This window comes from Taudactylus pleione, unplaced genomic scaffold (genome assembly GCF_031769625.1).
Source record: "Taudactylus pleione unplaced genomic scaffold, aTauple2 ptg000792l, whole genome shotgun sequence".
In the NCBI taxonomy this organism is placed as follows: domain Eukaryota; kingdom Metazoa; phylum Chordata; class Amphibia; order Anura; family Myobatrachidae; genus Taudactylus; species Taudactylus pleione.
The window spans coordinates 3,198,498-3,226,133 of NW_028285194.1; the positions used below are offsets into that span (position 1 = coordinate 3,198,498).

General features: G+C 39.2%; 1 protein-coding gene across 2 annotated transcripts in view; it reads right to left on the reverse strand.

Annotated features, from left to right (window-relative positions):
• RASA1 (RAS p21 protein activator 1) overlaps positions 1–27,636 on the reverse strand; it is a 102,578-nt gene that overhangs the window by 51,824 nt on the left and 23,118 nt on the right. For both annotated transcript variants that reach the window (XM_088457948.1, XM_088457949.1), the window contains exons 2-10: positions 26,209–26,361; positions 19,563–19,698; positions 18,179–18,249; positions 13,604–13,721; positions 12,420–12,451; positions 11,402–11,454; positions 11,030–11,180; positions 9,315–9,393; positions 1,808–1,928 (exon numbers count right to left, since the gene is read on the reverse strand). In XM_088457948.1, the coding sequence (XP_088314074.1) occupies positions 1,808–1,928; positions 9,315–9,393; positions 11,030–11,180; positions 11,402–11,454; positions 12,420–12,451; positions 13,604–13,721; positions 18,179–18,249; positions 19,563–19,698; positions 26,209–26,361 (914 nt within the window). The remainder of the gene's footprint in view (positions 1–1,807; positions 1,929–9,314; positions 9,394–11,029; positions 11,181–11,401; positions 11,455–12,419; positions 12,452–13,603; positions 13,722–18,178; positions 18,250–19,562; positions 19,699–26,208; positions 26,362–27,636) is intronic.

The following is a 27,636-nucleotide window of genomic DNA, read 5'->3' on the forward strand; positions in this document are numbered from 1 at the left end:
CGTTTTGCATATAGGCTAAGTTGTGAGCTATGCAATTACTCCTTTTTGAAGACAAATATGTTTTGCACAGGTGTTCGGGTTGGTGCAGGTACAAACTAAGTATAATTAAAGCTATAAAACCAAGCGTATGGATAACGGTAGCGTTGTCACAGAGATGGGTACAACTCTGCACATGGCCAAATATCTGAATTTAACTTTCATGCATGCGATGTGGCTGAAATGATATCTACCTTGTGTTCCACCTAGCATCAGGCCCTAATAGTATATGCAAATATGTAGTTTGTTTCTTTGTGCCAGGTGTGTATAGTGATGGCTGATGAATGCACTCACCATGCTAGTTATTCTAATCTAGAGCATAGAATAAAGTTTCTTAATAAATATCATGACCATCGGCAGAAGACCCACAAACGATATGTGCAATGTTTTCTCATCATGTCTAACATAATATACAAATTGCTGAAGAAATACATTTACAAAAAGTGTGATTGGGAATTTTCAAGCTGCACTTAGTATGGTCTGGGATATAACTGAAATTATTTATATTAAATACAATAGGTACTATTGACCCTAATAACCACCATTTAGAAACAAAAAACAGGTTTTGGAAAATCTAGGAGTCATTTCAGCAAGCTGGTCCAGGCTCTGAAAACAAGTGGTGAGGTTTTGTTTTTTTTAAAAGATCCTGGACCAGCTTGCCGAAATTACTTAAAAGGACTGCTACCATCTTGGACTGTCCATTTGTTGCTACCTAGGACTAAATTGCATGTACACACCGTGAATTTCTGAGGGCTCAGAGTGCCGCATATGGAACTGTTATGCCAATAGCACCATCCTGTGAAAAGTTCTGGTAATAACATACCTATTGGGGACAGTCCTATTTCTCAATATGGGATTGATATCCTCTGCAATTTACAATTATTCTTATTGAATCTGGAAGCATCTATGGGAATAGGCATTGTTTTTGTGGAAAATCACTAGGGTGAGGCTTATTGCTCAAATGATATTGTGTAGATTTTATGAAAATAATTTTTATTAAAGTGATATATGTATTTTTATCCCTCTTTATATTTATTGAAGTATTCATGTATAATTATCAAAGCGCTACTACTTTCTTATGTGATTACGTTTAGAAGGGTCTGACTACCCCTCTTTCAGCAGCTGCTTGGATCAACAGACCGTTTCAGCGCCTGTATATAACCTTTATTGGCATTTACAATATTCTGGAATATGCCTGGGTTGAGAGACAACTGCCCCAGGATGTGCGCTGGGAGGAGAAGGAGGAGGAATACACAACCTCAATTACAGTATCAAGTAGGGATGATTCCAATGGAACATCTAGTTCCCTGCAGAGTGGCGTATACAGAAGAGAGGACAAAAGCTACAAAGTTCTAAACAAGTCTCTATACGCCATGGTCCAGTATAACCCAAGGGGATCGAAGTAACCTGTAATAATGCAAATCACATTGTATTCCCAAAAACACAAATTTCACTCCCCCAAGTACCGTGTTCACAACATTAGCACATTGAACCACAAAAGAGGGGCACTGTTGTAAATAAAACATAGCTGTGTATATTTGCCATTAACTAAACATTCACCACATTCTAGCATAGCAGAAACCCCTAAATATATTGCTCCATCTTTCTTAAGCTGCATGTTAGTACACACATACATTGTGTGCACCATTCCTTTCATTTACCCGCAATATTAACCTATCATCTAGTTACTGAAGATAAATATTTTAAGCATCAGCCATATGATTCTGTACATTTCATAAAGTGTACATCAAACAAACAAAAGAGCACTCACTTTTTTTTAAGAGATAGCCTTTCTTTACAATGTTTTTGTAAAATGCATCCTTCGTTTTTCGCCTGATTGTATTGTAGATTTCTTTCCCATCCACTATATCATTCAGTACTTGCTCTTGATGCTGGTGAAGAAATGACAATATGATCCATCTGAATTGTCTATATTTTAATGGAGAATCTTATTGAAAAAGTCCCATACAGGACTAAGTGAAATTGAAGAATTATTTCCATTACTATTATTTCCTTGGTACTCCATTGTAGCCATAAAATATGAGTTAACACCTTAGAGAGCTGCACAGAGACTGCAAAACCACCCAGGAATATATATGATGTGACAACTCCTTACCTTTGGTGTTTTTGAAAATATTCCCAAGAATAAACACAATGTTGGGAATATCTGGCTGCCATGGAGTATTTCCAAGGAAATACAATAGTTAATTAATTTCCTTTTCAAATATTTGGTAGTGGCAATGTATGGGACATACCCAAGCAATATACATAAGAAGAATGGTGGATTAGGTATTACCAAGAGTAATAGTGCAAACAATTGCACCAAAAGAAGTTTTATTGAATAGCTGTTTAGAGAATTTGTCTTCCAAACTAAACATCAACAAATGTTGTCACATCCAGAAGATAAGGTCTAGTAAAGGTATGAAAGGATGACCAACCTGCTATCCTGCATAAATCTGTGGAGGCCTGAGTTTGGCGTGCCCATATTATTAACACTGCTCTTTGTAGAAAGTGAACTCATTACTTCTGGAACCTCAGGCCCATTCGCTTTGTAAAGCCAAGTACACACTAGACCCCTGGGTGGTGGATGCTGGGTTGATTATGTAGTGTAGTGCATTTGAAAGTGTTGAAAATATTGTCATTTGCTGTGGAACTGCAGGTCCCAGCAAGCCTCCCCCGCATGCTGGTACTTGGAAAAGCAATACGCATTACGGGCCCGCTGGTACCTGTAGTTCCACAGCAAAAGCTATATTAAAATAAACACAGGACACAGACACCGTGCAAAGTATAAGTTTATTAAACAAACATGTACACACACACACACGTACACATACTTACCTATGTATCCCTGTAGCCATCAGTCCTCTTGTTCAAGTAGATAATCCATAGGGTACCTGTATTAAAAAAAAAAAAAAAAAAAAAAAAAAATATCCAAACTCACCTTCTCCTATGCGAAGTTCGGGTCCTCTTAGTTCCAAAGTAGGCATCCCCGGACTTGGCAAAATAAAAACACGAATTTCGAGGATCCACAGACTTTAGTACCGTCCCATAAAGATGGTACTTCCCGATTGGGAGCTCAGCAGTGGGATTTCACTATGGAAACCCTAGCCCGATGCTGGTTGTACTTAAATACAGGGGACCACTACGTCGTTTGTGCCCTGTATTTAAGCTCTGCCAGGACTGGATCACTTAATGCCCGGGCCTGGTTGCTCTTTGGGGTGGGGGGTACGCCTTTTTTTTTCCTAACCACAGCAGCACAGACAGGTCTCTCTGATCCCAATCGTGCTGTGTCAATGACACAGATGCATGTAGCACGGATCTCCTGGTCTATGCTATGCATCTGTATCATTTACATACACAGCAGCACAGACTGGTCTCACGGATCCCATCCGTGCTACTGTGTCAATGACACAGATGCATGTAGCACGGATCTCCCTGGTCTGTGCTACATGCATCTCTATCGTGCGTGACTTCGTTCTGTGTGCACAAACACGATCGGTCTAAATCTCACTGCATGTTCAGTTCTACTATGCCGATACACGACACCAGGGAAGCGCATCGGCATCATAATAGCCCAGGAAAACACCACTTTTTACACGATTGGGCGTTACGATCGACCAAAAACTGCCAAATCATGTAGAAAAAAAATCGCACCGTGTAGGGGCACCTTACAATGGTCCGTATTCTGGAGTGCAGATCCCGAATCTTTGCCTGAGGTAGAAACAATCTGATACAGGGTGTCAAAGAGTAAACTCAAAAATACCATTCTCTGGGATGGAATACAATTTTATTTGGGAAAATGGATGATTCAGCCAAATCTCTGGAGCATGCCTATTGTAAACTGAAGGTGGTGTTGTAATACAGCTATTGAGGGAGCTCTTAGCAACAAATCGTCCAGCTAACCCAACACATTTATTCCCCCTCTCCTGAGTAGGGATATCGTGTCTGCCGTTACCTTTGTAAATACTCTAGGGTTGGTGGTCAAACCAAAAGGAAGAGCCTGAAATCAAAATTGCTGATGGTTTACTGCAAACCGCAGAAGATGCCGATGACCCCTCCATAAAGGAATATGGAGGAAGGCATCCTTAATATCTATGGAGGTTAGAAAAACCTCCTCCATAGAACAAATGACTGACCTTATGGACTCCACCTTAAATTTTTCCAAGTGAAGATAAGGATTTAACCCCTTGAAAAAAACTCTATGCCCTCATCTAGTTCTGGAACCGGAATAAATACTACGGAGCCCGAAAGCGCAGAAATTGCCTGCCAGAGAGCCGCCTTTCTGCAACCATACACAGGGGAGGAGTGTAATAGAATCTTTTTGGAACAGGACTTTCCAGATCCAAAATGTAACCCCTGGTGATTAGTCGACTTACCCAAGTATCCGGGTTGGAAATTATCCAATTTTCCAGGAACCTGAGTAAGCGACCTCCCACCAGAGGGCAGGACACAGTCCTGTGAGTCATTTGGATCTACCTGCTGACTTTGCAGCGGGTCAACTGGTGTTGGGGCCACCCCGTCCCCTAAAGGTCCCCTTCCGGGCACCACCATATGCACCACAGAAGACTTGAAATCTTCCTCCACCTTCATTCTGAAATGAACTAAATCTAGGAGTCTTTGTTTTAGGTGTATTTATAGGCAGAAAAAGACTTTTTCCTCCTGTAACCTGAGAAATAATCTTGGTTAATTCTGGCCCAAACAAAGAACCACCATCAAAATGCAATGCCTCTAAGGCATGTTTTGATTCTATGTCTGCCTTCCATGTCTTAAGCCATAGCGGATGCCTTGCAGAAACAGCTAAAGCAGAGATATGAGATTATATGAATAGTATCTAACAAAGCATCACCTATATAGGTTAGAGCTTCAGAAATCTGGTCAGCTAAGGAGTTCGCTTCAGATTCCTCCCCTGATTGAGAACCAGTAATCATCTGATTTAACCAAGGACCGATAACCTTTACCACCCAGGCTCTGGCCAGAATTGGCTGCATCGATACTCCTGACAAGGTGAATAAAGACTAATTCGTCCTATCCATAGGATCCTTAAGAGTTACCTACTGAGTAGTGGAGATAACCGTATTCCTAAAAAACCTAGCAATAGGAGCATCATAGGTGGAACTTTTCATTGTTTGGTATCCTCTTAAAGTAAAGAAATACAACCTAACTAAAAGCTAGGACCCATCTAGCTAGTGCCTTACTCCAAGGGTACTAAAAACAAGACTGAGTTTACAGTGGTAAGGGAGGGGATATATAGGGGGTGGGAGACAGTTTCAATTACTTAGTGTCCGACTCCACCCACCACTATAAATAACAGATGTAAGGCATCCCCCAGATGGATGATAAAGGAAATATATTTGGAGGAAGTATGTCTTGACTTGGTAATTACAATGTTTATCAGTCTTCCTAAATTCCTTTGTTCTGGAGAGATTAATATAAATTCCCGACAAGATTCAGGGTATATAATTGTTCTTCTTCATCATTGGTTGATTCTGAGAACAGATGGAAGCATAAGGTGGAAACTACCTCAAGTACAGAAGTAGGATTTCTTACAACACCACTTTGTGAATGCATTTAAAAAAGGTTCTTTACACCATAGGCCTTGTAACTCTCCCACTCGAATGGCAGACATGACAGCTATCCGAACCACCATCTTAAGTGTAATTTATTTAAGAGATATATCTTGCAAAGTTTCAAAGAGATCAATTGCATCTAGTACTAGATTTATGATCAAAGGTGACAATAGATTTGATTCAAAACAATTCTTAATACTGATTTTAAGGCAAAAATGTCAGAACACACTGCGGTTATCCCTGGAACTCTCATCCTAATGAATATTAATATCTTTAGATGTTTTTAATACAGATGTCACTTTTCAAGTGATTTTCTCTAAAAAAGCAGAAAATGGGATAAATGATCTGGGACATGTATGTTGAGGTGATGTATTGATAGGGAATTTGATTTTGAACTCGCAGATTGGAATTCCAAGTGTTTTTTTCCCAAATTTATATGCACACACTATAGAGACGCTTTATATCCCCCAAAATTCTCTAAACACTTATTTGCTGAATTACACTTGTTGGCTATAATTTTTTCAAGTTCCAAAAATCAACCATTTGACACCATTTAAGTGCTTCCAATACTTTGCATTTTATTGGCCACTAACTGCCTTCTACACTGTCCTGCTATCTTATTTGTCACTTTTTGGGGGTTCAGGATGATTTTCTCACTTTATCACGGTATTTCACATAGGTCGGAAACTGCATAATTGATGCACGACATCCGCAACTTGACGTTTTTTAAATTAATAGCACTGGGTCCGGGAGCGCGCTTCATATAAAAATCCCGCAAAATGCGAATAATGTGAACCTGCGGTTGAATGAATCAGCACACCCTTAACGTTTGGGTTGAGACGGAGAATCAATAGAAGATCTGATCAAAGATGGCAGAGGCTGTGGCTGCTAAAGCACTCCCCGGGCAGTGTGGCCAGTATGGAAGCACCTCCATGACCTATTCTGCTTTAATCCCCCCTTGCTCTTCTGTAGAGTGAAAGCAATGAGTTTAAAAGGAACACATACCCTAGATAAAAGTTCCACAAAATTGACAAAGCATCTATTCCCTTTACTCTGGCGCTCCTATGACAGGAATAGAATGTTGCAATCAAATCTACCTGAAACTGAATATAAAGTGCTGTAATAGTAGTAGTGCAAGCCCATTGTACTGGATAGACTTTCATATCATAATTCACAATTTTATTGTATTTGCCCACTACATGCACTGCAGGGGATATACAATTTTTCATGGACCTTGACATTTCTGATATTACGGTCTTGCTACACGTAGCATGTTGGTGGTTGGTGGTTTATTAAAGAAACTACTTTTTGATTGCTTTTAAAGCTCCTGAGATGTTTATGTCTGTGTCTAGTCATCTTTTGCTTTGGGGCCAAACTTTATGTACCACTTCTATAAGCAGATGAGAGACAAAACCTTTAGAGTTGAAGTTGTGAAGACAATGCATTCTGGTACTGAGGGGAAACTTTATGATCCTTCACTCTTGGATCCCACTATCATTCCAAGGGACTTCCTTGCAATATTTGAGTCAAGGGTCTGCCATCCATGGGCGAAGACAGTAAGCTCCCCTCGCAACAACTGCTAGAGCCATACTACTTTATTAATAAGCAATTGCATCCATTGAAAGTTGAAAAAAAAAAAAAAAAATCAATCACTACAAATCTTTTAAGTAAATACGGTCTACTTATATTCCCATGCACATCCTGTTGAAGGGTCAATACTCATACTTTAAACTCACCTACAGACTGAAAACATAGCTATACCAGACTTATACCAAGGGTCATAAATAAGTTCCTGGTGGATGAAGGAGAAATAAGGTTTTGAAAGGCTAATCTTGTTATTCATTAGTGCAATACTGCCTGATGAAGTCACCACTCTATTAGATATAAGCGCCGGTTCAATCAGACACAGAAGCTACCAAAATGCTGAAAAATATGCAATGTGATTTGTAATTGAATCCGCCCGATATTTGGTACAAGCCAAAACTTAGATTACCGATCTTGTGTCCAAGACTATTGGTGCGTACACACTACACGATATGCTCCCTGAGCGATATCGTGTAGTGTGTACCCGGCAGGCTGTGCTCAATGTCGTTCATGACATTGAGCACAGCCGCTGAACGATATCATTAACGATATCGTTCAGCGCCGGGCTCTCTCCCCCATTCCCCAACATGCAGCAACCTGACGAGATCGTCAGGTTGGCCTGCATGTCAGCCCGATGAACGATGATGACGAACGACCCGCGGGAACGCGCGTCATCGTTATCATTCATTGTTTTGGGGTTAAAAATGAACGATAAAGTGGACGACTGAACGATAACGATATCGTTAAGTCGTCCACTTTATCGCCCAGTGTGTACCCACCATTAGATGCTAGGAAGACTATTTACTGCAGTAATACTTTTTGTGCATTTAAAAATAAATAATGCTTATACAAATGAATGTGTTTGTGCAGTGTGACTTTCCAACAGATTCGATACAGTTTTCCATGCTGAGATTCTGTTTATTTGTTTTCACACAAATATTATGACTACAAACCTACAGTTTATTACAGATATCTGAGATTTGCAGGGAGATGCCGGCTTAATTCTCCCATACTGTAAAAAATTACTAATGCTGGGCATACACTGCCAGCTAAAATGTCTGTCAGACCGACAGACATTTTATCTGGCTGCCTGCCAGCCGCAGATGTCGCCGGCATACACTGTGAGAGAAATCTCACAGTGTATAGCCCGACATCCGCGCTCCGCCCCCGGGGGAGGAGACATTTCCCTGTTCCTTCCGTAGGAAGGAACACAGGAAATGTCTGTCTGTCGGCCGCGCTGGGCATACACTGCCCGATGCGGCCGACAGTTTCCCGGGTAAATATCGCATCGGATGGGCATGCTGGACAATCCAACATGCCCGACCGAGCAATATTTAACCCTCGGTCGCCCGCATACATGCTGCAATTATCGCGGCGATACGCCGATATCGGACGGATCGTCCCGATAATTGCAGAGTGTATGGCCAGCATAAGAAAGAACTGTATCAGCTGGCAATTTAGATCTTTGGAACAATCACCTAACTTGGAATCATGTATAAAGGATTGTCTGGACTGGTACACATACAATTTGAGATAAATGGGAAACACATTCTCCTAGTATGAATAGCTTCAGAGTCCTGAATATTTACATTTATTGCTATTAGAATAGCAGAAAATCCTATTATCTTTCGGAAAAAAGCTGCTAGGCTAGTGTTAGCCCTGTTGAGTGTGTGTATGTTCTTATTTTAGATTACATTTTCTTTCATTAAATACTGGATACCAGTTTCACTTTGACTCATTCAAAATAATAGGATAGGCTGAAAGAAAAACATTGGTGAAAAAACGGGGATAATCTGATAAAAAAATCCCAGTTTTTCGTCGATCGCGGGTATCCATTAGTGCCCGAACAATGTTCAGGGCTAATTGGATACCGTCCTTAATATTTATACCGTACAGTGTGGTTGTCAGCTATCTTTCGTTAACTGGTTTAAGGGTACCAGCAAATTGCCCATCTTTAACCGCTACAGAACCAGACAAATCTCAGGTGCACAACTCCAAATTATTAATAATATATAAATGCAATAAAAAAAATTTGTATTTAGAAATATAGTCCCACACTAATACTCAGTATCATAACTTCTGAGACAAAATATAAACATCTAGCATTAACTATATAATTTATCTTACCTGCACAGGGACAGGCTCCTTTAGATAATAGCCTTCAACAATTTGTTCTTTCCTGTAGTGTTCTATTATATCATCAATTCTGTTTAAAAAACAGAACAAACAATTTTATGTACTCCCCCAAAAAAAGCAGCTGAGTGAATGAGTTGTGATTCTTATGTAAGATTTGACACTACACTCTTCCAGCAACAATATGACAGGGTCATAGAACTACTACATTCTGCTGGAGTACCTTTGAACCTTCTACCATTGCTCAATCTGGCTTCCTGCGTGACTTCATTTCCCTGCTCACATCACACCACACCACACACCTGTTGCATGCAACCTTGTTCTCAGAAAGGCAATAAAATAAGTGGATATCTCATTATCTCCTACAAATTCATCACACATTTCCTAAAGCACACTTTCTATCTGATTGGGTCCAAATTGTTATATCCCCACCCGCTTCAACATAGGATTTACACGGTGAAACGGGAGAAGTAAAGCAAAAATAAAAATGTGCTCAGACTTCAGTGAATGCAATTATGTGAATGTTTTCTTTTTTTTAATTACATACGATAAAGAAACTCAATTAGTGAAATAGTGCACATAAAAGCACGAGTATAACATCACTACATGATACAATATTGTGCAACAAAATAAAACAAAAACACATCCCTCACTATCAAAACATTTATATGAGGATATTAATACATGTGTGGAACTACAGTCACAGCAGCGATTGCTGTATGTATTAAATAAAGATTGTGTAATGGTCTAAAATTAGAATAAACTGGCAAAATACTCAATGTCCATAAATAAGTAGAGAGCAATAAATCTTTCACCTCAGGTTAAATTACCAAAAGTTATTCCGTAAAAAAAAAAAAACCCACTGCATTATCTTTTGCATTACATGCAGTTCATAACACGGAGTAAACTGAAAATAGCTCAAACCTCTCTCGTAATATTTTGTAATAAAGCAAAATGAGCAAATATTTAAGAATCCTGAGGAATATGTAACTACAGTAAACCTTACAATTTATTTAAAAACTTTGGGAGAATCCCACCACTGCCAGCACCTGCACTCGATGCTTCCACAGAGCTAGACAGTTGGGGATAGGGATCTAAACATTTGCCTGATCGATGACAAGCAGGATTATTGTCAACAAGGAACAATTCAAATTGGAGCAATTTTTAGGAGTATTTTTTAGCTATTATTGGTAGTCAGTGTGGGCCCACGTCTACAGTGGTATTAGACCAAATTGGAAACCAAATCACTATTTGTAACAATCAAACCATGAAGACATTTGTAGGTAAATTGGTGATCTGTAATAATTATGGATAGGTGTTGCGTTTTTTTCCTGTTAAATGCATCAACAACCTTACATTGTAGAGTCTACAATGAAAATTAATGGTGAGTCCTGTGGAAGAAAATAGTATAGATATTGTAGAACTGAATATTTCTCAAATAAGTGAGGGACAGAGGACCCTCAAAGTTTTGAATAATTAGATGTGCTGTAAATAATATTTTTACTTATTCCTTTTAGATTTAAAAAAATAGATTGTAGATGCTACATATCTCCTTATTTTATCCTGCTGAGCAACAATGTGTCCAAGATTTTACAAAAACTTTTCTTTTTAACACTTCAATTCCCATTACATAAAAAGGTTTAAAAAAAAAAAAACAACTAATTAAAAAAAAAAAGTTTCTGAATGATTAAACTTTGTGTTTATGTTACCTGTTGTAGTACCGACCTCCCATCATGAACTGATTATTTGGTGTTGGGCAGATCTTAAACCGCTGAATGTTTTCATTGGTCCGAAAGTACAAGGAATAATCACCGGGGGTATTATCAGATGGCCTCACCAAGAAGCTGCTGATTTGGCCAACTAGAAAAATGTGGAAATGTGAAGTTAATTCACATTGAAAATTTAAAATCGCAGCCTCAACTTAAAATTATTAAACATATGTACACACATATACACACACATTTTAGTATAGACAGGTCGAGCATGTCTATTATACTATATTTAAGAACTTTAAATAAAACAGCATTTAACATTCTAATATTATATATATAATAAAAAAAAACTGCTAGTCTAAAACGTACCTGTCATGAGCAGGTTATATGCTTCCTGTTTGTTGATTTTCCCATGAAACCATCTTTTGAAATTCAGAAATAGAGTAACACAATTAGAGATACAGCTAAATAATCACATTCTGCCTTAACATGTATGAAATAGAACATGTGCAGCTGTTGAGGAAATAGTACATCTGTGAGAAAACAGAAGAACCCTCCAAAAAAACAAAAACACAGCATGGAGATTGTTTGCAAAGGCCATCCTTGTATAAAATATGATTGTTTAATATAACCGTAATGGGTCCATGTAACGTCTGTTCATTCATTTTATAGATGTACCAATACAAAGCATAAAAGGAATGAGGAATGAAGACCATCAAATTCAGCCTTACAGAAACTAACTCTGTTGATCCACAAGGAGTAAAAAAAAAACAAAAAACACACCTACTGTAAGAGCTGCCAATTAAGCATCACAGAAGAACATTCCATCCAGAACCAAAAGTGGCTATTTGATAAATTCCCTGGATCAATCACACCCACATTGTGCTCCATTATGGTTAGATACTTTTTTAAGCAAAAAGAAACCCAACTCATGTTTAATTCAATTAGTGAATTTGACAGTGAGAAAATGAGCTCTTACAGTAAAAAAAACTCACATCTGTAATCATTGAAAATGGAAAAACGAACAACTCATCATTATGGTCAACTTGTCAGACAAATCTTTGTACAGACCTCAACTATATTTATACATTTAGGCAAACTACAATGTCATCATCACAAACTTGCAACAAAGTTGTGCAAACACGCACAGGTCAATGTCAATGTCAATGTAGCCAGCTTGCGGGAAAAATGGTTCCTGACCAGAAGCACTCATAAATGTAGATAGGTAATGAGATTTACCGTTTTGAATGAGAAAATAAAGGGCAGTATTTAGAAGTACACACAAGGAAAGCACTGGTTCAGTGTACGCTTAGTACTACTTCTTAATGTAAGGGATGGCATTGTACAGCCATGTGAAAGGAAGCATTAGCATGTGTAAATTACTTACATCTTGCCTTCATGTGGATCTTCTTCCCTCCCCTATTAAAAACAAAAACAAAAGAATGGATATGGTTTAGTGGGAGACAAGAGTCAGACACGCACCTTAAACATTACAGAATTTCGGGAACTGAAATTCTAGACTTCCAAAGGATGAGACAGATCCGCACCACTGACCACACTCTCATATATATAAGACAAAGTTATGGGGAGCTCTCACCTATTAAATACATCTTTTCTGTGTTAGGTTTAATACTTTTACATTTGTTAGACAGAAAATGTCAGTTTATAATGTAATTTACTCATCTAGAAAAGTGGATACCCATTTAAGTCCAAAAGCACAGATATTTCTAGGTATTTTTAGAACACATGGGTGCTCTGTGTGTGGGCTGTAGTAAAAATTTAGGCAGTCAAAATGTCAACAAAGAATAAATAAATATTGAAAGAGTCAGCACAGTCAAAATTGTGACACAATGAAAATGCTGTTAGTCAGAAGGTTGACAACTAAAATGTCAACAGTAATAATAAAACAGCAACTGCTAAAAGCTAGGAGCTACTAAAAGCTGGCCTGCAGCTCAGATGCTGCTAAAAGCCTGTTGCTCAAGTGCCGGTGAGCTGCCTGCCTTGGAGCTGTTAAACAGTTACATTTTATAAAATCATTTCAGGGGAAAAAAAAATTAAAAATGTGTGGTTTTCAACCCTCGCCAAAATTCATAACCAGCCCTGGACCTCGCAGCCTGGGTTGGTATTGGAAAATTGGTGGGGAGAAATAACAGGACGAGGACCTGGGGGGAGATAAAGCTATAACAGACACAGAGTGGGGTCTCCCTGCCATAACGTAAACCTGCCCCAAACTGGTTAGCCAAAGGCTGAAATCTCTCAGAAAGTCAAACCCCTCCCCCCAGAAAATTAACAACCTGTTGATATTTTGGTGTCGACCTTATAATTTGTATATATTTTAAATGTCGACATTTTGACGCTCTACATTTTAACGATCAACATTTTAACCCTGTCAACATTTCAAATGGTCTATACATTGACTGTCTAAATTATGTCCATGTCGAAATTATGTGTCCATTGACATTATGGCATCTGTTTTGAATGTCTAAATTTTGACTGTCTAATATACCCAATCCGTGCTCAAATGGCAGTTACTAATTTAGAATTATAAAAAGAAAACTAAAATTAACTAACCACTTCTTTCACCAAATCTTCAACTATAAGTCCTTGTTCATTTGTACGAAGATTGGTTACCCACATCCATCCATCTTCTAATTCATTATGGACAATAAACATATCTCCTTTCAAGAAACTGCAAAAAGACAATGGGAATATTTGTAACTATCCGGTATCTAAGAGCTGACTACAGTGCATAAAATTCAGACTTTTTTGATATTCTGACAGCTTCAATTCATACTTCATATATTACATTTTACATCATGATCTCTTTAAACTACCATCACGAGTGGTAGAACAGTAGGATACATTTTTTTTTTTACTACTGGAAAAAAAAAACTAATTTCTAAAAACAGGATTAATGTACTTCTGTTTAATCTGATACTATTGCGGGGACACTGGGGGTATAGAGGCTGGTCCAGGAGTTTGGCACTTAATATGAATTCTGTACAAATTCTAAAAGGTTGACGAACAAAGCAAATGTTATTAATTACAAGTATAAAATTGCAAGAAGAAATAGGAAGTGCAGTGTCCTCTAATAAATACAGAGAACTGGAGATCATGTAAATAAAAATAGGATTTATTCCCCGTAAAAGCAGTTGATCCGAGTCCATGAGGGGGACACTGCAGTCTGTGGGTTAACAGGGGAGGCTGAGGAGTAGGAACTAAATAGTCAAACTATTGGAGCTGAAACTTACCCCCTCTAAGCCCTCCTACCTGTTGGAGCAACTCAGTTATATAAATAACAAAGCAGAAATTAGACCTCAGCATGCGCAAATCTACAAGAAAAAACCAGGGAGAGAACGCAGTGCCGCATATTGAACATTCAAAAACAAAGCCAGACGCTTCTGAAACAGGACTGGAAGGCAGCAACGTACCCGAACAACAAGATAACCAGAGTCAACCCTTCCCGCAAACAGGAAAGGAGAGACAATGGAAGTGTGCTGAGAAGCCCATACATAACTTATAAGCTAAAACTGTGAAGCGACAAGGGACACACACGAATAGCTCACCACGCTAAACAAGTAGATTCCTCACAGAACAGCCTAGAGACTGAAACTAGGGAAAAGTACATAGAAGCACAGCGATCAAGTGCAGAAGCTAATAAAAAAGCCCCAAAGATAACAGCCTCGGAAAGCCCCGAAGGGCTGAAAGAGGAAAACTAGAGCAACGGAAGCCCGTAATTCTTAAGCAAATACTCGAAGGAGTAGAATGCCGGAAGATACCAACACAACCTGATTAAAAAAGGACATCCAAACGAAAATGGACCGTGACGCCCAGACTTCTATAATGCAGGTGTGAAACCTAGAATCCCTGATAAAAGGGAAGCCACAGGAAGGAAAATGGAATCACCCACAACCCTGAGCAGTGGAATCTGCACCCAGAAGCGCAACCACCCATCAACAACAAGCCTGCACCCTCCCGAAAAAGCAAAACCGAATGTGAGGATGTGCGCGAGTGGTTAATAAAAGGTTAACATATTCGGGGTGTGTCTGGTCTTTTTTACATATTTTCTTTACAATGGGGGTACAGGTGTCAATAGGGCCCGTACTGTGCGGGAATGTTAGCAGTTGAGGTTCTCCAAGTGCAGCCATGCTAGGACAGGGTTGGTGGGACCTGTTCTCCCACTGTAAAAAAATCTATATATTTTTTACTATTGGTCACACATTAACCCTCCACCAATCACCACCAGGGGTACGGGGAATAGCCACTGGCTTCACCCCAGCCCTGGGGTATGCTCAGAATTGGGGGGACCCCTTTTTTGGACGGGTCTCCACTTTCCAAGGAGTCCCAGGCCGTGGGTGACCAGTTTGGGGCTTGTTCAATGTGATGGCAGGGGGATCTCATGTCCATCTGCTACGGCATTGTCCCCCAGCTGGTTATTGGAAATACAGGGGAACTCTACTCCATTTTCCCCCGAAATTTCCAGTACCAGAAAGGGCTCAGAAGTCCAGGGTTGGTTATATTTTTGAGGGGGAACCCCCACGTAGATTTTTTTTCACATTTTGAACCCTTCATTTACACAGTCACACACAAAAGCACTGCACAGATCTCACTGATATGTGCAGAGTTTCAGCAGAACACACAGCTCACAGGAAGGTCTAATGATTTCTTCTATTCTGCTCCGTGTTCTATCGTTTTTAAAAAAATGATATTTAATAAATCCATGAGTTGTATTCCTGCCTATGGAAAGTACTTGTGGGTTGGTTCGATGGTATCGACTTCTATTTGAGTGGTTTGGCGCCTATTTTTGTGTGGGATAGTGTTTTTGCCTTTAATAAATCTCCGAATTGAAAATTCTGGGGAAACTCACACAGGAATGTAAACTCGATAAATCATGATTTTTAGTAAATAAACCCCTAGATCTTGTATCTGTCCACTCTGAGTTAGGTGTTCAAAGACTTTGTTAGTAATGGGATGATATGAAAGACCTTTTACTGCACCAGAAAGTTTGGCCTAAAACTCAAACCTGTCTGTACAGACCTGGTATGACAACCCCCAAGTTGAGTCAAGACTACATGACTTCCCACAGAGCAAAACGTTTTTGCCTTGCCTTTGTGAGCTGTTGTGGTGACAAACCATATGGTAAGGAAAATAGTAAATACAAGACATATCCCCAGCTGCTCATATATAACAGTGATTTTAAGCACTAAAATGAATATTCCAGAAGCCATGGTTAGGTTAGTGCAGTAGACCCTATAAATATAAATATATATATATATATATATATATATATATATACACACACACACACACAAAGAAGATCAATAATTTCTGTGTGCTTGGTAGTCAAGCAGACAAAAAAATGTGCACACTAAATTCAGAGATAAAAGGTAAGGAACTTTTACAGCCTACGCATGAATTCAAATTAAGTGTGTAACTCCTGGACTCCATGGGGACGATTTAACTGTTTATAGCTCCCATCTAAACTGCACGGGAGCTATCTGATTGCGCGACCAGCCCAGTGCTGGTCGCAACTGCTGCATTCTCGTGCATTAATGAACGGTATTAGGCACGTTAAGTGGCTTCTACTGTGCTAAGGGCCTGATTCAGACCTGCTCGGTAAGATGCATACTCTCGCTGCTGTCGATGGTATGCAGTGAGTATGCATTGTACGCATGCATCGCAGTGCGAATGTCCATACCTTAGCGGAAGTTCACAATGCATTCGCTCACTGCACATAGACAGCCCAGCAGAGTGAGTGACAGGGGAGGCCGTTTGTAGGTGGTAACAGGGGCTGGAGGTGCAAACGCAGGCGTGCCTGAGCATCTCAACGGTGATTTAGAGGTGTGCATAATTATAAGACCATAGTACACGTCACCTGACTTGTTTTTACAATGAAGTGCTCGCAGTGCTTGCGGCAGGGTATGGTCAACCTCAAGTGCTGCGATAGGATTTTTTCAACTGCACTTGTTGAGAGACTTGTAAGGGTTCCACCACGTTAACGTCCACGAGACCAGCCTCTAGGCATGTTTGGTGTAAACAAAGCGTGGAGAAGTGAATAATGAAATAACACAGCAGTCGGTGATTGAGGTCCCCGCAAGACGCGGTGATACATGTGGCTGCAAATAACTGTCAGTTTCCAGACCACCCAGCAGGTGCACAGGGAGAGTTCACCAACTGTCACATTTTCTAGAGCACAATGGCGATGCATTGTAAATGGCGGGCGGATGTTTTGCCACATAACTCCGAAACGAAGCAACCAATTACAATGCTAATATTTTTCTGCAAATCTATGGACCAATACCTTTCATTTGGTATATGATGCCCTGCTCATACAATGGCATCATAGAGATAGGTCACTCATAAAATTTGTCCTTCTGCTATTAATATTATATAGGAGACAAGTTGCTGTAAACACACACATTGTTGCGGTCACTTTTGGTTTTGAGATGCTGAATACTTCATAAATTACTTTTCATGCTCAGACAGGATACATACAACAGCTCGACAGTCATTATGTGACACAGCCTTTGTCATCTGCACTTCTTCGATGTATGCCGACAAAGTTTAAGTTTAAATATTAACATTACCTAAAAGTAGGCAGATCAAAGGACTGGAAAATGTGATACAGGCAGCAACATTGTGAAGTCGTGGGAGACTGGTCACAGGGGGCAATAATGACAGCAACATGAAGATGGAGTCCCTGCGTGTCTGGCTGAAGGAGATTACCCCTTAAGGGAGGATGCAGTGGCAGAGGAGTTAAAGCGAGGAGGTTGATGGATTTTAAAATAAATAGATCATGGATGGAAATCTGAGGAGTAAGGACCCTGAACAGATAGTGGGGACTGCCATGGAGAACAGGTGTATAAAGCAGCCATTGAAGGAGTAGGTTGAGAAACAGGATATAAAACTATTTGAGAACACTAAAAAGATCACTCATTTACCAAAGGCAAAAGAAGCTAATGAAATTAAACAAAAAATAAAAAGGAAAAACTTATATTATAAAATGATTTAGTTATTATATTTTACAGGATAAACCTAAAGGCACTCTACCCTTACAGCATATAGAAAAACAAAAAATGTAAGTACTTTGTGAACCCGTTCTTGCACATCATCTGAAAATGTCGGGCTGGAAATTATATGACATACCTGATTTCATCCGTTTCTGGGACTTTAGTATAAGGAAGAATAGCACGTACTCTACGTCTGTCTTCGACAGGCTAAAAATCAAACAAAAAAAAAAAAAAAGGATTTTTAATTTACATAAGTTACTACTTCATGGGTATATGCACCATAATACACATAATACAAAGTTATACTGTGCATTTGGGGACGTCCTACTAAGCAGCAGAGATTACTGCTATTGCTCACAGTAAGGGCTACAAAGCAGCAATGTATGGACAGTTTACCACCACTGGCATTCACAAACCCACTAAATTGTACCTCAGAACAGGACACCCTGACGTCTTCACCTCATAAATGTATAAAAATTAAGTTAAGAGTGTTCACAGTAATCTAATACACAGAAGAACATTCATAAACCCTGGGTTAAATTTATATACAGATGTGTCCTCATACACCCAGCCAAATACGCCATATAGCGCAAGATGCCCGGTGCTCCTGATCTGCACCGAGCATTATAGCATAGCGACTTTTGCTTTATTTGGGGCGCCGTAGTTACAGCAGAACACCAAAGTGTACTAGAGGCGCTGGGCTGGGACTTTCACGACACAAAAATTTGTTTTAAACATGTAAAAGTCACAGATGAAGCAGAACGGAACTTGGGTTGAGAAAAAGCCATGGCGTTACATTGTAGCACTTCGCATAGAGATTCAGACTCATTCACACACAGATGTACAATTGTTGCACATTAAATTAATCAGTTCAGTCTAGCGAAGCGGTTTTTTTTGCATCCAATTTTTAATTTAATATGACTTTTACATAAAGGAGAGAATTCAACTGTTGAATAGAGCGGGAAATGAGTGCATGGAGCAATTCAATTGGCCGTGCTGTAAACCTGCAACTAGAGGATTTTTGCTCGCACCCTCCTGAGCTTCGACCAGAAATCTGACTAAACTAGTGCTGCAATGCTAGTTGTGCTAACAGGAATGCACTCGGCGCTTAAGTTGGAAAATGGGTTTCTGGCATTAGACCCGCGGTAAACTGCATCTCCCGACTTAAGTGACGGGCAGAATGCAGACAATTGAATAGCACCGGGCACACATTCTCGGCACTATCCAACATCGCCTTCAGTTGAAGTCTCCCCAAACATTTTTTTGCTAAATGAAATAGCCTCTGAATTACAGAAAGTGCATATGTTTTGAAAATTTAGCTACGGTTTTGTCTTTAAAAAACAATTGCCGCTTTAAATGTTGCTGCTAAATCGTTAAAACACCTGCACTTTCTGCAATCCAGAGGAGATTATATTTGGCCCCTTGTTTTAACTATTACTATAATACTATAAAACCAATTTGCATTAAGAGTATTATAGTTGTTCAACTGAAGAAACACAAACATACAGTATCTGACTTGCCTCTGGAGGTGCTACAGGAAAAAGAAGTTTTTCTTCTTTCAGTAAACATGAAACATGACTATAGTATCCTATGAGATCTGAAAGTGAAGAAAACCGTCTTCCCCCAATGTAGAAGTCACCGCACATTGCTATAATCCTGCAGGGTAAGAAAATATATATATGAGAAGAAATTTACAAAACTGACCATCTCTACAGAAGCAACTGTGGAAAATTCCAAACAATACATTCCTAAGACACCTTTTTTAGTCATAAAAATATAATGCCAAATGAGAGCCTATTAGACAAAACAGGATACCTGCGTGAAACATGTCTAAACATTACACCAATTAATAATATAATTGAAAGCGGACATTCAAAAAAGGTAGTACATATTAAAACGGCTCCAAGAAAAAACACACATGGATGAATTCAATAGTAGAAATATTTAAATACATTATAAAATATGATAAGGCAGGTCTTGATGAATTTTTCCAAACGTTAGAAAAAGTTGGAAGCATTTTTGTAAAAGAAAAAAAACAAAAAAAAAACCGTTATACACAAACTTATATAGAAACATAGAATTTGACAGCAGAAAAGAACCATTTGGGCCCATCTAGTCTGCTCCAACTGACAAACCCAAAAGCAAATCAGCGTGTAATAGCAATATTGTTTTCAAAGGTTATCACCACTGCCATCACCACAAAGAAAAGCTGCCAGTCTATGCTGTACAGTAACACCAGTAATCTTTAATGGGAGAGAGTCTGCAGTTGGGAAAGATGACATAGCTGCTACAAACTTGTGTCATCTCTAAAGGCTGTGAGAACTTGTTACAAGTACAGATGTGTCCTCATACACCTAGCCTCAACACGCCATGCAGCACGACTTGTCTGGCCTGAGTGAGACGCCAGGTCCTGTAATCCTCTGCTATCACTGGGCATCTTTTTTGCCGTAAATGCGTATAAGTCGCAATGTGATGTGACTAGGACGCACCAGCAGACTACACTGATGATTTGATGTGCGACACTCATATATATCTGTGTAGCACTTCATATACAGATTCATTCGCACACAGATATACAAGTGTCGCATATCAAATTAATTAGCAGAGTCTGTGGGTGCATCCTAGTCACATCACATTGCAACTTAAGCCGGGTACACACTAGACGATATGTCGGACATATCGTCCACAACGGTCAGTGTGTACTCGCTATGTCGCCGACGATGCATGCTCCCGCGGACTTCGCACGGAGGTCTGAGGGGCGATATATGCAGCATGGCCCCCGCAGTCACTCTTAGCTTCGGCGAGTGTGTGTACACTTGCCGATGCCAGGACCCCTGCCGGGACCTGTCGCATGAGACATCATTAAGTGTGTACCCAGCATTAAACCATTTTCAGCAAAAAAAAAAAAAAAAAGCTAGCAGTCTCGTACTGGACCTGGCACGCCTAGACGGGCTTTTTAACGCTACTGTAGCACAGATGTAGGACGACAGATCTGTACAGACTGGAAGGCAGCAAGGAACTGCTTTGCAAGCAGTCCAGCTATACTCTCCTCGGACTGCCGGGGTAAATTCCAGCTACCTAATGACTATAGTCCGTAATTTCCAACCAGTAGTTTGACCTACATGACATACACAATAATGCACATTTATGCAGAGTAGGATCACAAGCAATTTAGAAAGTGGTGATTTTCTCCAGGAAGTTCTAAAGCAAGGATACATTCAACCAGCATAACAATGCGAATGAAATAGAGATCCCACAGCGATAGACGGCAGCTTTAACAGCAAAAGTACTACAGGTTGAGTCTCCCTTTTCCAAATATTCCGAAATACAGAATATTCCGAAATACGGAATATATTTAGCATGACTGGGATAGTGAAACCTTTGCTTTTTGATGGTTCAATGTACACAAACTTTGTTTAATGCACAAAATTAAAAATAGTATAAAATTACCTTCAGGCTCTGTGTATAAGGTATATATGAAACATAAATTAATTTCACATATGTACACAAACTTTGTTTGAGCCACAAAATTATTGAAAATATTGTATAAGATTACCTTCAGGCTATGTGTATAAGGTTTATATAATACATAAATGTATTATGTCTTTAGATTTGGGTCTATTCACAAGATATTTCATTATGGTATACAATTATTCCAAAATACGGAAAATTCCAATATCCAAAATACCCCTGGTCCCAAGCATTTTGGATATGGGAGACTCAACCTGTATTATGTTTTTGCAAGGCGGCCTGGATGACAAATCTTACATTTGTATAACATTTTACTTTCAGTTCACTACAAATCTGTTTTACCACAAATAAAACTGACTTTTGTAAATTTATAATATAATTTGGGAAAGCGTATTGAATGTTTGAAAAAAAAAAAAAAGATGTTAAATCGTAATGTACTACCATTTCCATATAACAAAAGATCTAAGCGTGTCATCAAATTGTAATCATACTGTGCCAAGATACTATGTAGATTATATTACATAGGAAAAGTATACTGTAATCTTATAATTGAATATAATGATATTATATTATATTATATACCAATTAAATTTCTGAGATGGCCTACTGGCACCATCTATCTATTGAACATTAAAATAATGTGACTTTGCATTGATAAAGTGTTCCTTAACAATGATTTATAGCCCTACCTAGGTACTATTGAAATTTTAATAACTTCGCTTTTGTGTAATCCACATTGTTACATTTCATAAAATAAATTAAACTAAATTGATTGGGTATATAGCTTCTCTATACGTTAAACACTGTTACTGGAAGGAGCATGGCCTTTCATTAGCACTATACCAAGAACTGACTATTATACCTGAAGCAAATGACATACATGGTCAACATTTGCAGCAATGTGTAAATATTTCTTCCGTGAAAGAGATGAGGGCACCCAGGGAAAGAATGGTTTTGTATTTTTGGAACATTGTGGTTCATTATAAGGATTACATCTACCAAATGGGCATCATCTTTCACACGGCATTTCAAAAGCAGATGCCCTAGTAAATACTAGTCCAAAAACTAGCCCAACGCTTCAAACCAGAGCCTTCGGCTGACCCAGATGGCACAATAGCCATTAATATGAAGGACTGCTGCCTTGTAATTTCCCATCCCACAGATCTGGAAGGAAATCCAAACGTGAGGGTGCAATGACTGTACATCTTACATGACTGCTGGTTGTAAAAATATAGGTAAAGAGAAAAATCACAGATGTAGTGATCTATTGGCTAACATGCTTAAGAATGTGATTTATAAAAACTGTGGCATGAGATAAGGTTCTTAATTAGCCCATAATAAAGATTTAGGTTTTATGCAACATCCTGGTCATATTAGCTTTCTTGGTGATCTTGTGTGAGAGTCTGCAGTCAGTGTTTAACAGTGACTTACATACATTTATTTTTTTAAAGAAAACAAAAAATAAATAAATACCAAGGAATTACACCGGGGTATTTAACATGTGGCCCTTCAGCTGCTGTGGAACTACACATTCCAGCATGCCCTACCTCAGTTTTGCTGTTAGAGCATGCTGGGATGTGTAATTCCACAGCAGCTGGAAGGCCACATATTGAATACCCCTGAATTATACGGTTCCCTGTGTGTGTGTAACATAGCTGCTGCTTTTCATTATAACTTCATGAATATGAAAGTGGATTTTTATACTTTTTTAGCAGTACTCAATTATTGATATTGGTTTATTATACTAGTCTCATCATATTTCAGAATGGACCTGCTGTATTATTTTGTCACAACACTCACAGGAGCCCTGTCACTATTGGATCGCACGTTATAATGTTGGTGATAATTGCTATCACTACTTCACTTGTTCATATTTACTAAACAAATCGGTAAAAAAATATAGTGGAAACTTATTTTCACTTGACAATAATGTACATAAATCACTATAATATGCAAAGAACCTCTCTGGTTCCAGAGCAAAATTCAGAAAATTCCTTAGAAACGCTACTCTGGAAAGTCTGCATTCGCATGCAATGAGTGGTGTGTGGTAATGCCATTAAATCAGATTACAAACATTATTTCAACATTTAGGTGCTTGGACGGGAACTTCTGAAAGTCTTCCCGTATTTTTAAAGTGGCAATTGTTTTAAAGGCAAAATCAATCTGTATTTATTTCTGATTTGCAAAGCACTCTCTTTATTTATTCTCAATATTGCTATGACCATATTTTGTTCTATATACTACCTTTTATTTTTCTGCAAAAAAAAAAAAAACTAAAAGGCAGACAACAGTATCCCAGATCCCGCCTTTGTGGAGAACATAGTGGTGGTGCTGGATGAGAGGGATCTGGTGACCCGGCCAGGGGCTCCTAGCAGGAGGAGGGAGGTAACTATAGCCCCAGTACTGATTGCCACTAACCCCCTTCCTTGCCTCCAGTACTACCACATTCCATTAACCCACTCTACCCCAACTGCTGCCTGCCCACAGCATTGCCCAAACTGTTGCCTGCCCTTGCCCCCTCCCTACCCCAGCATTGCCTGCCCTTACCCCCATCTGCACCCTCTCTGCCCCAACTGCTCCCTGCCTCAACCACCAGCTCTGCCCCAACTGCTGCCTGCTCCCAGCACTTCCCAAGCTGCCACCATCCCTAGCACTGTCTCAACTGCAGCCTGCCCTTACCCCCCTCTCTGCCCCCAGCACTGCAACTGTCGGCTATATGAGATCAAGGCAATGTATTTACAAGTATTATCTGTACTGAAAAGGAGTGTGACCTCCCATAGTGTACAGTATGTATAGGGCATGTGTAAAGCACAAAAGTATAAAATTGTGATGGGACCCAGATACGCAGTACGGGATGCCGATGGACGAAATCCCGGCAGCATCGGGGTCCCAGCACCAGAATCCCAAAGGTTTACATAATGGGCATTAGGGAGAGGGTTAGGTTTAGGGTGCGGGGAGGGTAGGTTAAGTTTAGGCACTGGGGGGGGGGTTAGGGTTAGGCACCAGGGAGGGAGGGTTAGGGGTAAGGGTTAGTCTTCCTTTATGGGTGTCGGGATACCTTTGTCGGTATTCTGACCGCCAGGATCTCATACCCAACCCATCTCTTGCATCCACATATCCTTTTGCTCAGTGCCATCACTGATTTATTTTGAGATAGCAATGTTTGAAACGTGTTTTGTATCTAGTGTTAATAGTTACTGTAACTTTAGTGATATCTTTGCTTCCAGTGTTATTTGTTGTCAATTGTATTCGTGACTATATTTTTGCAGTTTAATTTTGAATAAAATCATTAACACACACACACATTATATATATATATATATATATATATATATATATATATATATATATATATATATATATATATATTGTAATGTTGTATATGAGGAAAAAGTATATTGTTGGGACATGTACACCCCCTTTTTCTAAATAAAGAGAGTATGTATGGATCTAACTAAGCAGCGATTTTTAACCTCTTTCAACTCACGGCACACTGAGCAAGGTTTTAAAATTACTAATGGGGGGCATTCACTAGACGATTTTATCCCTGTCCAACCTCTTAACGATTTTCCCTTGAATTTTCCCTTGAAATTTGATCTTCCACTCTGAACGATTTGCAAACGATCTAACGATAAACTATGTTGTTTCAATCTGTGATTGAGAGCTTTCAGCTATAGTGTGCAGATAGTGGTTCATCGTTTGATTGTTCAGCGTGAACGATATGTAAACGATATGTAAGCAATCAAGTGAAATTGACCTGCATGTTCAGTCGATGGAGACGATCACACGACCAGCGGGAGCGCGCATCGTAAATCGTTAGAAACAATTACTGCACGATTTGCAAACGATTTTTAAACGATTGAACGATATCGTTATCGTTCAATCGCCTGCTAAAGTCGTCTAGTGGATGCCCCCCATTAGGCACACCATCAGTCCCTCACGGAAAAAAAACACACATTGGATCCTATGGGAAAAAAACACTCACAAATAGCCCCCCCCCCCCCTCCCCACAGGAAAAAGAACAGACATTGGACCCCATAGAACAAAAACAAACACATTGGACCCCACAGAGAAAAAAATAAATAACAGCCCCACAGAAAAATAAATAAAACAAAATGGTCCTCACAGAAAGAAAACAAATGCACACATTGGCCCCACAGGAAAAAACAAAACAAAACAAAACAAAAATAATGATATTGGCCTCCCTGAAGAGCCCGACACTGCCCAGGCCAGCAGTACAAGTAAGGTCAGCTCTGACTGCACTGACCTCGCGGCACACTTGACAACTGCTCGCAGCACAGTGGTTGAAAAATGCTGAACTACGGGGGTCCTAAAACTGAATCTTGGTTACAGCCCCAAGGGATCTTAATCCAGCTCTGCATGGCCTTTATAAACTAGAGCAAATGTGACAGATTTGTACTCAAATATAATACAATGTAGCAATATTGCAGTGAATTTAGCATCAAGCAGCTTGATATATGGTACTAACATATTTTTTTTGAATATCTACATTTTAAAGAGACCAAACTACATTTGTGAAAATGTAACCAGACCTTGCATACCACAACATTTATGCAGGACTGTGATTGGGAAAACAATTGTCTTCAACTGTTCATTGCACCACTGCAGGAAAAAAAAAAGGTTGATACTAAGGTCAGCGGTAGGAGAAACATAATGCCTTTATTTTCTACTCACCTGAAATGGGTGACAACATTTGTTTTACTGAGAAATGAGAGTACAAAAGACCCTGGCCTACGATCACTCTCCCTAATAAGATAGCTTCCAGTCCTCCCAGCCTGGTACAGGCGCTCCTCCGCAATGGTTCTATCCAGCTTGCCATGATACCACCTGAAATGAGACAGTTGGGAAATATTTAAACATGTACATGTATTTAAATATAGAATTTAAAATATAATTTAATTGAAACAGAATTTGAAAATTATATATAATTTAAACTAGTTTTCTGTAGATTGTAAGCTCTCAAGTCAATCTTTCCTACCCAGTCTCATATCTGCACCTTCTCAATCTTGTATATGTTCTTTTCCTCTTTCTGTGTATGATTTGCTAATTGTAGGATTTATTTTTTTATTGTTATTGCAACCGTTAAGTTATGGCAGAGGCTTGCTGCACCTAACAGTAAAATAAAAAAAATGGCATCTACACAAGACTTAACATCAAGCTGTAGTGAACACCAATTAATGCAAAATATATCTGTACTGATTCCATGGATCATCAAAAATTGTCAAGATGGTGGTACTACCATGTCAAGTCTCTGACAATTACAAAGAGAAAAAAAAACAGACATATGTTGAATGGTGTACTTTGGTTGTGAAATTGTACCATTTAAAACTTATTGAATCTATGTAAAATATAATTCTCCTGTAGTTATTGGCAGCAAAACCATAAAATCGGTAGATAGAAATAAAGTGAAATATCATAAAAACAAGGTATACAGGGCGCTCTTTTGTCTCTCTTAATACATACTCAGCGTTGCCCGGGTTGATGAATGGATCCTGAAGCCTTCAGTTTTTTACATGGTCCTCGCCTATAAACTGGATAACTATGCAAATTAGGAGTAAATGACTGGGCAGGCAGGCATATTCTAATATAGTTTGGAATAGGGTATATCAGGAGCAGGCTGATTTACAGAAGATAAATCAGTATAGCTTCCAAAATCACTTGAATGTCAGAAAGCAGAGCAGAATAAAGGGGGTGATTCAGCTGCAGACATATATGCTATCGCAGCTGCTGACAAAATTCAAACCGAGGCAAAAACCTAATCCTGGTCAAACTACAACATCATGCCAAATTTGGTGGAGCTAGGCACAAAACTCTGGCCATGCATAAAGGACAGACAGATACTTTCTCACTTATTATTTAGATAGTTCTTCAATTATATCTTGGATGAGTATAGTCTGAGTACTGTATATTAGGGATAATATCTGCATTTATATTAATAACCTTTATTCTAAACTAGCTGGGATACCCGATGTTGCCCGGGTTGAAGAACGGACCTTGAAGTACATCTGCTGCCTTATTTTTTTACATTGCAGAACAACATTGGAGACCATGGCATATGAAAATGTGCTTGGAGGAAATTAGTAGCTGTCGGTGCAGGTGCAG